A 12,382-nucleotide genomic window follows, 5' to 3' on the forward strand; every position below is an offset into this window, starting at 1 on the left:
CAGATCACTCATCCAGTCTCAATATGAGCCAAAAACAGACACATTTGTAAAAATTCTATTCTTATTACCAGCAACAGTTAACACCTCAGAAACAAGCACTTTATACTTACCCCCCCCACAAAAACCCTTGAAAACAGTAAAACAAAAAATGCAGAATTATATTTTTAATATAAGGCAATTTTAATAATACTTTTTTTATTTGTTTCGGGCAGATTACCACGAGACATATTCCTGTAAAAGACTACATTGTAAAAATACTTGTATTGCAGCTTTATGCTTCAGTGCTCTGAAAGTGTTTATAGACCTGTGTGTTTATGATTGAATGATTTCCTAGATCTAATTGTGGATCTGAAATGAAGTATGACTTCAATATCCATTATTTTGGGGGTTTTGCACCTGGGGTAAGTATAACAACTTATACATTATGTACATCAAATAGCCTTTTTTTTTAGATTTAATGGGACTTTGTGACACCTTATATTATAATATAAATGATTCAGTGTTTTCTGTTCTGTCTTTCAGTTGTTGAGGGGCAGATTTTGACTCAATCTGAAGCTCAGACAGTCTGGTCAAACTGTCAATATTCACTGTAAACATACACCAGCAATACGCTGTTCCAATGCAAAAAAATACAAGTCTAATATGCATGTACTGGTATCATCAGATTCCTAGAGAAGTTCCTAAACTCCTTATCTATTACACATCTATCAGATATTCAGGTGTTTCCTCTAGATTTGATGGCAATAAAAGTGAAAACGATGATGATGATGAAAAGTGAAAACAATGTAGATTTTACTCTAACCATCAGTGACGCTCAGCCTGAAGATTCAGGAGTTTATTACTGTCAGAGTAAACATTTCTTGAATTCTACAACATTTTTGTTCACACAGTGTTACAGCATAATACAAAAACCTCCATCACACTGTACTGCTGTAGGTTGATGCTTCTGAAAGTGTAGAGGGGAAAGAAACAGAACACTTCAAACATACTGTACAAACATAACTTCTAATGTGACCAACTAAGATAAATCCTGAATCCATGTCTCTCTCTCATTCTGTCCCACCCATTCCCACAGCCTCTATTTATTTCAAATTTGGTAATATAAATCTTTCAAAAAATGTAAATTCTCGTATATTAAGAAATAATCTTGATATAATACGTTTAATATATAGATAATTGTATTTTTTTACGTTTGTTTTTATTACAAAGACTTAAATGTTTTCTAAGTACTTACATTCTGCTTTCACAAATGTGTGATTCTAACAGGTGATACAATTACAAAATATTACGAAGATAAAAAGGACAAAGTTAATGATTCAAAAAGCATTTATTTGCTTTAAAGTACATACAAATGGTTTGCAGTTATAGTGTTTAAAGGACTAGAAGCATTAAGAAAGATTGTAATTTTTTATGAATCAAAAGAGAAGTAAAATTGTATATAATTTTGTTACTTTTACTAAAACGTCTGTGTGTTTGTGCATGCATGTGCATGTGTGTGTGCTCTCATTGTACATCACACTCCTGTGTGTTGAGGATTTTGGAGACTGGATTCTGAGAGCTCTGTGTGGCCTCACAGCTGATGGTTTTCGCTGAGCTCCATTCACTGTGAGTGAGACTCAGACTGCTGCTCCAGCTGTACAGTCCATCCTTCTGCAGGACACCAGGACTCAGATTCACACCAGAGCTCCTGCTGTTACCATCCACCTTCCAGCTCAACTTCCAGTCAGAGGGGAATCCCTTACTGGCCACACACATGACTGAAGCTTTACCCTGATTCAACTCATCTCTGGAGGGCGACAGGACCGTTAGAGTCGGCTGAGCGTTAGCTAGAGAAAGAGGGACAGAGAGAGATGGAAACTGTGAAGTTTCTTTCACACATTCTGTGTTTTCACTTCCCTTTAACAGATTCTTAGTAAATCAAGCAGATCTGAGTGCAGCGGCACATTAAAACAGAATTTTATTTTTAAACACACATTGAGACAGGTTCAGTATATACAATATTGAAATTTAAAATCTTGTGTTGTCTTTTTCATTCATTTAATACAAAACAAACACAAAATGTGCTAAAATAACACAAAATGTGTTAAAAAGCATAACATAATCAGTGTGCTAATAATTAATACATATTTTTTATACTAGTAGAGTATACTAACTATTAAAAAAGCTCAAATAGTTTATAATTGCACCAAGCTCAAGATTGCTTAAATAAATGTATTACTTTTCTTTTTAAAGGGACATTGATAAATTTAGTCTGCTCTCCCTCAATATCTTTCCAGTCACATTTCTGTCTCATGTGAAATTCATTTCAAAATTAACAACCATATTAAATCACATTACAACCAGTTATAAACCAAATAAATTCAGAAGATAAATGAGCATGAAAGAGAATATACTTTGGTCAAACAAAGAATGTGTTCTTCATAAACATTTTTCTCTGAATATAAGTAATATTTATACTTTTATCCCAACTAAAGTCTCTTTTGTATCGTATGTTGTTTTAATGTCTTATGTTGAAAATACAGTATAAAGAAATTTACTTACTTCCAACTGAGAGTCTTGTGCCTCCACCAAAAGTCCTCCACAGTGATACAAACCCATTCAGCGGCTGTACAAAAACCTCCTGCACACTGAACAACAGCATTAACACTAAACACTAAATATGATCAATAAATAACAGTGGCAGTCGTGGCCTAATGGTTAGAGAGTCGGACTCGTGACCAGAAGGTTGCCGGTTGGATTCTCAGGACCGGCAGGTAACGACTGAGGTGCCCTTGAGCAAGGCATCTTACCCCTACTTGCTCCCCGGGCGCTGCAGTGATAGCTGCCCACTGCTCCGGGTGTACGTGTGTTCACCACTTGCTGTGTGTGAGTTCACTACTCTCTGGATGGGTTAAATGCAGAGGTCTCATTTCGGGTATGGGTCACCATATCTGACTAATAGGTCACTTTCATAAATCAATAACATTTTCATGTTGTTTTTTGGCTGTTTAATTGTAAAAATTCATGATACAAAGGAAAATTTTAACTTTTATTTAACTTAATTTAATTTAATTTAATTGAGATGATTTCCCAAATGTAGGCTTGACCATAGAACTAAACACATTTCATTCTAAAATAATCATTGTTGACAAGTTGTATTACAGCACATTAATTGCCCGTAAATTATATATTTTAAACTATTCTACTGTATTTAGACTTCTTTAATTTAATATTTCAAAAAGATGCACTTTACAATACGTAGCCTATAAAAAAACAAGTTCTGAAAATGCCTAATTAAAGTTTAGGTTCATATTTGTAAACTAATTTATTCCGTATTTATTTAATCTCTAGCTTATGTGGACTTACTTCGTATCAGTTCCTTTGCTGAATGTCAAAGTGATTTCTTCTCACTTTTCACTGTACAAAAACCGATTTAAAAGCAGCAGTCAATGCATGTTTTACTGTTGAATAATTTTTTCGTTTACAATATAAACTAAATGTGCTTTTGGCTGATGAATGAAGGTAGTTTTGCATATTTCCTGTCCTATAATACAAAATGCCACTGAAGATCAGTTTGATTCAGTCTTTCCAGAGTCACACAAAAACAATAATGTCTGCTTTACTCATTCTGGGAACACTGGGTCTAGGCCTACTTACTCAAGGTTTAAAATATTGTTTTATTTATTATGAGAATATGCGCTATTTATTATTGTATAGCACTTTGGTAAAGCTGTGTTTCGTTTTAAGGTTTTGATTTACAAATGTTTCATAATGGAAGAGAGACTTATCATTAGCATTTAAATGTAACACTTGTCTTGTTTTTAACCTTCTCTCAGTGTCCCATCAGGAGGACCAGTCTCCTAAGTCTCTGTCTGTAAAAGCTCCTAAACTCTTGATCTACACATCGAGTAATCTTGCATCTGGAGTTCCAAGTCGGTTCGGTGGAACTAATTCTGGGTATATATTTACACTGAACATAAAAGGAGTTCAGCCTGAGGATGTCGGAGAGTATTACTGTATGGTGGTGAAAATGCCTCACACAAAAACTCCCCTTCTAATCAGAATGCGCACACTCACAATTTATACATTTTTAAATATTTTAATTTGATTATATATTACATAATTAAAAAATATATATTTTCTGCTACGTTTGCTGTTCTCAAGTACTTAGTTTGAAAGATTTAAGTTCAAATTATCAACTGTCTGAATAGGAAGCGGTAACACTCCTAACGTTTTACTGCCCCCTACTGGATATAAATGGACAACTACATTCTCATTTCACAGCACCTGTTTATAACGAAACCTGTGCAGTTTCGTTAAATGAACTGTAACTACAGCTGTGAAAAGGGCAACGTTACGATATTTTGCATAAGATGCCCTGGTTTAGATACACTCCGCTCGGTGAGTTTAATTGACTGTTTTTCATTATGATAATCGTCTTTTATCTCGTTAATATTTGTGACGTGTCTGGTGAAAAACTTGCCTTCCGAAATATTCATTTTTACACAGATGGACACTTACAGCATTCTAAATTAAGGGGAATGTTCTGAATTCTCACACTTTAACCTGTGCAAAAATCTACATTAATCGACACAAGAGTTTACATAATGCAAGAGCGTTCGTGTAATATCCAAATATCAGTTATACACAAATTATTAGACAGGATTAAATCCCCATATACAGCTTTGACAAAAATTTACAATTTTGTTAATTGCTTGTGAAGATCCATCCATCATTGTTTTGATAATATGGCGATTTTTAAACACTGAAATCAACCAGCATTTAAATGTAGTTGGAGATGAATGTCGCTAGGAGGCGCCGTTAGCATGCGTGCGATTGATACAAGCTCCTCACCTCAAACTAAGGAAGATTTGTAGGCCTATACGAATTGAATACAAAAACGGGTTTGCTGTGTATATATAAGTAAGTTCACTTAAACAGCCATTTTATGGTAAGTTATCTTGTATGTGATGTAAATCAGCGCTAGTCAGTGTTGCTTCTTGGGTGTGTAAAAGTAAAAGCAGTCAGTCCACATTAGTTTTATGGCATTGCAAAAAACAAGTCTACTTTAGTTTAATGTAATTTTTCAAAGGAATACCTGCTTAAAAACAAGACACATTCTGACAGTTTGTGTACACAACTATTATGAATCATAAGCTGTGTACCCCTAAAACCTTTACAAAATGTCTATTGGAGTGTGTTTCAAACCTTATTCCAGTAGGATTTGATTGTGTTCTATTGGTTCCCACTCGCCAGATAACATCCCACCAGTTGAGATCCACTGAGACCATTAGTTTCCAAAAAACAAATTCAAATTATAACCATTAAATCCATTCAACGTTTTTCTGTAGCCGTTTGATAGCATTGTGTGTATTTTTCCTCACGGAATTACCCAAGTTTGCAAAAATCATGCTACCAAAGATAATATTTTGACGCGAAGTATGTATAGTAACTACATTGCCTTTATAGAGTAACATTTACAGCATGATGGTGAGTAAACAATGACAGAATTTTCATTTTTGTGTGAATTATCCCTTTAATACAGCAGTGAAGTTTATTACGCATGGAATTATGGGACTAGCAGAGATTACTCTTGCCTCATTAGATGACTTACATTCTGAGGCTCATTAGGAGTTTTACATCTGAGCTTCTGATCAGCAGCTCTGATCCGGCTCTCCTGTGGAGTTCAGAACACAGCAGTGGGTGACTCTGGGTCAATGCACCCACACACACACATGCATACAGATGGAGGAGGCGTGGCCTCTGAACTGATCATCATCACCCAATAAATGGGCAGCGTACAGTTGTTGGTTTCAGAGTTTTCAGGACTGGAGTGGTTCGGCTATAGATGTGTGAATGACGTAGAAGTTTTCCCGAATGGTTATGACGAACCCGATGTTTATTTGTGGTTACGCTTTGGCCCTGTTTACAATTGGCATTTAAAAGCATACTGTATCTGGATGATGTTAAAACAAGTGGTAACGTGGTCAAAAATGAGTGGATCGATGTAAACATCTTGTGCTCTGATTTCAGGACTTTTATGAGGCACATCAGACGTGCAGTTTGTGTATAATGGTTACTGTTAAGTGTAATGTTGGTGCCCAGTGGATCCATATTTTCAGTGCTCGGTGTGAATTTACACTTTGTTTGTATTTACTTACAGTTACCACCGTATTTCTCTTCTCTATAACTCTGTGTTCTCTTTACTGTAAGAGAACACAGCCGAAAGGTCAATATTGTTAAACTGCAGTTTCACAGCTTGACTTTTAGAGATGCCGGCCTTCTCATAACACTGGTTGAAAAATAAATCCACGCAGTTAATGGACCATGGTTCATTAGTAATTCCCTGTACATAAACATTAAACATGGGAGTGTTTGCTTGGGCGCTGGTACCATTTTAGGTTTTTCTAAGCTTTACTTGCAATAATTTAGAAAACTTTGCAGTAGTCATCGTATTATTAATTTTCTATTAATATTTGTACTGTAAATAAAATAAACGAATCATGTGTTCTTTATTCTTGTGCCAATAGCAGCACAACCTGTGCCGGTTTTGCTCGGCAATTGAAGAGTTTGCGGAAATTGTTTACATTTTTTTCAAAAATCATGTTTTTTTGTCATGTTTTATTGCGTTGTTTTTTCCGTTTTTATTACTTAATCAAAACAACCCAACTGCAGTTTGATTGATATTACTTGGAATGCACAGTTAAAAAAACACGATTTTTGAAAAAGAGTTTTTGCAAATGAACTCTTCATACTCCCATGTGCCTGGTGTGAAGGTATCGGTGAAACCGAAGTCTCTGCCTCCGTGCTACACAGCCCGTAGATAAACTGAAATAAATCTGAAGGGCGGTGCGCGAGCCGTGCCAAAATTGTTGTGCGGTTGGACTCCCTCTGGGCTCGGGCAAATTACATTTGAAAACGTCTCTCGCTAAGGCCAAAGGATCTTGTGTCAGTCGTACATGTTTTCCACTGTTTGTTAACCCCCGGGGGACTCGGAGGGGTGAAAATGAAATCAGGGTTCCAGGTTAAAGCAAATAATCAGCCTTCCTCGATGGAAATCCAGGGCAGATTGATGTCATTTGTTTCTAAGGACTAATTGTACCCAATCAAGCCCCGATGCCAATGAAGTGGATCGAATGATTGACAAGTCCCGCTCCGTGTTGACTTTGGACCAAAGGCCAGTCGTTAGATCATGAGTTTAAACTCGGGGAGGAAATAACACGTTGGCAGCGATGGAAGGCCAGGTGAACGCTCGGGCCGAAAGGTTCAGAAGAAGATTGTGATGCAAGAGGAAGAGATCTTTCATGTCGAGGCGTTTTACGAATTGTGTTAGTCCATGCGTGACAACATTCTTTTGAAGTGCTGCCGCATAAATGATGGCTTGTATGCCTTGACAGCGCTTTCAAATGATTTTTGTAGTTTTCTTTGGAAAATAATTATAATATTTGGCCTTGGGAGCATGATGATGACATTTGTTTTCACAGTTGCAACAGCTTTAAGAAGCACTTTGAATAACAGCTTTGAGAATAACATTAGGTAATCCTACAAAGTGCCAGCCGTGGCCTCCTTAACCTGAAATGAAGCTCTATTATTTATTTCGCATATAGAATTGAAGTCAGTTACTTTAGTTGTAAAGGAGTCCGTGCTTTCCTTAGTAAAGTTAGGGCTGCTGTCCGACATTTTACGGTAGCTTTAAGGGTGACCTGAGTTCGAGTCTCAGCTTGACCCCTGTCCTAAATAAATATATACATATTAAATTTAGGGCTGTCAAGCGATTAATTGTGCTTAGTCGCATCCAGAATAAAAGTTTGTGTTTACATAATATATGTCTGTGTAGTGTGCATATTAATTTTGTATTTATACAGTAAACACATACACTTACATGCACATATTTCAGAAAAATATAAAAATTAAATAACGTTTATGTCCAATTTCAATTATTGGCAAATATAAATAAATACATATAAATATTTCGTAAATATATATATATACATGTATGCGTATGTTTTTGTGTTTATAAATACACAATTAAAAAATGTCAACACATTTATTCTGCATGCTATAAATCGCGATGAATCGTTTGACAACCCTAATTACATGATTGAATATTCATTGTTTTGTTGACGTTTTATCAACTTGAACTCCGAAAACGTTCACCCCTCCGATCGCCATCCAGCTTATTCTCTCTCCGTAAACCAACAACGGTTAAAACCCACAGCGACAACAAGGTGTTGAAAGAGCAGTGACTAATGTTGAGTGATGGTGTGGGGGGGTGACATTGTATCCAACTTCCAGAGCCCCGTGTCGGTGTCTGCCACCTCATGGCACCACTTTAACCCCCAGAATTCTTTGCATTCCTCCAGTCGCAGGCCACAAAACTCACTGCGGCCATTTAAACTGACTGACGGGAGGTTTTTTTTGCTACCATTAAGCAGAACCAGGCAATTGACCCCTGACCCTTTACAAGCGACCTGTTGGAGCGGCTTTCAAGTGTATACTTAAATCTTCATGGGAATGGTCCCCCTGATCCAGGATCAGATCCCCCTGAGCAATCAACACCTAGAGGTTAGTTGGGTGAGTCTGGAGCTTGTGGTCAGTCTAGCATGCTAATAGCCTCTGTCTTTGCTCTGCCTGCTTGTGTGTGTGCGTGTGTGTGTGTGTGCATGACTTGCGTGTGCAAATGTGTTTTTGTGTAATGTATTTACCGTATATGTTGTCAATCATTTTTTTCTGTTTAGGAATGCTGCTGATGGCCAGCACATATTTAACTGCCTGCAATGATGTGACACAAGAGGGGACAGCTGTTGTTGACAGATGTGTGTATATTTGGATCTAAATGTTTTTTTTTTCGATGTGAATTTTTCGGGTTACAACAGATGTAGCCATTTTAGTGTTTAGGTACTGGACTGAAATGGCCACAACGCATCTAGAAATGAAAATTTGGAATGATCTCATAATGTTTTTTTGTGGTTATATAGTGTGTAAACATGTTTTTCTCATTTTGTATTTGTACATAGATTTTTATTTACCTGTGTGTATTTTCTGCACATTCTTTGGATGATCCTGTAACCACTAACGTTAAACCGTTCATTTATCCAACAGATTTTCATGCAGATGGACAGTAGAAATATTGGGACAACAATATTACGCAAACAGTGCAGATGTTAAAAGCAAAAAATAAAAACGTAGAATCCCTCATTTTCTTTAGTAAAAACCGCTATCTGTAACTTCTCTTTTTATCGCCCTCTCTGTTTGAAGCATAGAACTGCAGGTTACTTTGCCTACTTACCTTTATGCAAGTCAAATGACCTCAAACTGACCTATACCTGCAAAATTGTGCCTGACAGCACAAATTATAAATCATCATGGTAAGATAAGGAGACACTTTTACAAAAAGTTATTTGTGCTTGCTTAATATGTCTAACCCAAAAACAAATTGCATCTTCAAGGAACTACAAAAAAGTCTTCCCGGAATTGTGTTGGTAAAGAAAGGTCAATTCAAGTCATATTCTTAAAACAGAAGGTGATATCACAAGTGTCTCACAAGTTGGCTTTATCTGTTTAAAACAAGATTATCTTCTTTGCTTAGATGTTTTATCCAGGATTTCTACGTTCAAGATGTGTGTGGACCTTATCATATCCACTTTCTTACTAATGTCATCCTGGAGGCAGTTTGCGAGCTCAAATTGGAAGCATGTTTTTCATGTGCTCCAGACCTATCAAGATTGTCGCTGGGATTTGTGAAATCTGCTCTTTATTTTGATCATTGGGGTTTTACAGATAAGATGGATGGATGAAAGTACCAGTATTAGAGGGGGCTGCGGCTCATTGTGTTGATAGGTAACATATGATTCATTTTACTAAAAGGCCTTTCTTTATTGTATGTTGTGGGTGCTATTGAAAATAAACCCAAATAAATTCTCTCTTGAACAGCTCACACCTGGAATTAAGAAAATAGCGGACAGAGCAGTTGTGTGTGTGCTTGCATGCGTGTACATATGGGTCTCAATGTGGCTAAAATGAACTTTTCTATATGTGCTTTCTTAAAACCCCTCCCCCTGTTTAATTCAATGCAAAAATACTTCCTTTTTCCACCCTATTCGTGTCATAACAAATTTCCTTTGCCTGCTAGATTCAGACACTAGACCGGCTCGGCAGAACTGGACAGGTTTTGAGTTTCCCCCAGAGGACCGAAGATTTCACAATCAATGAACACTTTGCTGATTTTTATTGGCCATAAAGTTCCGCTTCACCTTTCTGTTGCATAATTCCTGCGAACATTTTGAAGGTTTGTATAGTGATCAAAGGATGCTATAATTAAAGTGGCCTTAAAGGGATAGTTCACCCAAAAAAGGAAATACTTTCATGGTTTACTCACCCTCATTTCATTCCAAACCTGTATGACTTTTTTTCTTCTGCAGAATGCAAAACAATATATTTTGAAGACTGGTAGTAATCAAACAACATTGGATCCCGTTGACTTCCATTTTACAGACACAAACCACAGAGACATTTCTCAAAATATCTTCTTTTGTGTTTCACATAAGAAAGAGTCATATACAGGTTTAAATGGCAGGTTTTTATTTTTGGGTGAACTATCCCTTTAAAGGTGCTTTGTGTAATTTTTGGAGGATCTTTTGACAGAAATGCAATATAATATACATAACTATGTCACATAATGAAGCGTTATGTTTTTATTATCTTGGAATAAGCGTTTTCTATCTACACCGCAGGTCCCCTTGCATGGAATTCGCCATGTTGTTTCTACAGTAGCCCAAAACTGACAAACTGCTCTACAGAGCGCGTTTCGCAAAATTCTTTATCTCCTTCAGCAAAGAAGCAAAAACGTGATGATGTCTTGGGTTTCTGTCAGCCACCGTAGTGCTTCAAAAGGGAGGGGTGAGCGGTGGAGTGAACCATTGGTTGCAATTTGCAAACTCACCACTAGATGCCACTAAATTTCATACACGGGACCTTTAAATAAAATAATATGCTATACACTCGCTGATACTACTCAACTGAGGTCATGTTTTAATTCTTTCTTTTAGTTTCTTAAATAATATTTTTGTGGGTTGTGGTATATGGATCTTGACCAAATCCAGATGGAAGTCTACTTGCATGACCTGTACTGTTATATACTGTTAAGAGTTCAGGGAGTCAGTGTTGAGATGCTCAGAATTGCCATTACAAAGCTGCGTAACTCTACTTACCACCCATGACATCACAACACAACTCCTCCATTGCTGATTGGTGATTGCTTATTAAGGGATGAAAAGACTTTGAGTTGGTTAACCTGCGGATTTACCTGAGATTGTGATCGGGCCGTTGCTTTGACAAGCGAGAGGACGTTTAGAGAGCAAGACAATCTGTAGGTCATTATGGCTAAACGAAAGCCTGTGATCTTTGCATACAACTCCTCTGCTAATGGCTAACCCCGCGTCCAGTGTCATTTCCTTTTGATGTGCAAATGTCACACCGATACGGGGGCATAACTCTCTCCAAACATCCTTGACAGGCACTTTTAATTAACGGGGGAGAAAAGGCTTCACTGTAGACTCGCCTCATCTGGTTTGCATTTTCGGCGCAGAAGGACTGTAAAGAAATACTGCGGCCCCTGTCATATCGACTCCGCTTCTTACATGTAAAAGAAGTCCAGAGGTCTGATTATCATTCAGTTAAAACACATGAGCCGGGGTCAGACCTGTCTAGCAGCGACTCTGAATCCTCCTCTAAGTAGCCTAATCCCCGTCTAACTAAACCTCAGTGTTCGAAGCGGTCCGGCCGTCTCAACCAAAGCCACATGTTCTCCAAAGCTGCCCATTTTAAACATCTGGACAGCTCAACATCGGTTTATCCCCTTATAGATGGTGCAAAGCTGTTGGGTCGGTGGTGACCTGCGATGAAAGTCGCTGAGGAATATCACTACTGTCTTTTTGGAATGAGGTGCTAGAAAGGGCTCTTCACAGCGGTGCCATAAGAACGCTTTCTGGTTCCTTTAGGAACCTTTCAGTTGAAAGGCTTTTTGTGTCACATCAATGTAGCTAATAAGTCTATAAAAATCATACTGTGCATATCACAAAATAAAAAGTTGAACTTCATTTAATAGTATGTAAGCTTCAGACGTCAAACTCTAGAGGTAACATCAGTCACTGCAAAACACGGGATCATCTGACATTTTACTAACATGTCTGATGAATGTGTGTTGGGTTAACTCAGTTAATCCCTCACCGGTAGTTTGTGTACAGAGGCTAAGTAGAGCAGATTAACCCATAGCCTCCCCTTCTCTCAGTGTTGCCGGACCATTTAAACTCGCCGGTTTACTTTCCTTTCTGAAGTTGACTTTACAAATGTCTTTTCTCAGCTTACCATCTGTTTGCTTGACTCGTAGGTCACCTGCGTTTGA

The 12,382-nt window shown here is 37.4% G+C and overlaps 1 gene segment (V, D, J or C); it reads right to left on the reverse strand.

The window, feature by feature from the left end:
* Positions 1-1,440: 1,440 nt before the first annotated feature.
* On the reverse strand, positions 1,441-2,784 carry LOC130567254 (Ig kappa-b4 chain C region-like). The segment is given in 2 exon segments: positions 1,441-1,826; positions 2,542-2,784. Coding segments are annotated over 2 exon segments (423 nt in total).
* Positions 2,785-12,382: the final 9,598 nt, after the last annotated feature.

Source organism: Triplophysa rosa, linkage group LG16, assembly GCF_024868665.1.
Source record: "Triplophysa rosa linkage group LG16, Trosa_1v2, whole genome shotgun sequence".
In the NCBI taxonomy this organism is placed as follows: Eukaryota; Metazoa; Chordata; class Actinopteri; order Cypriniformes; family Nemacheilidae; genus Triplophysa; species Triplophysa rosa.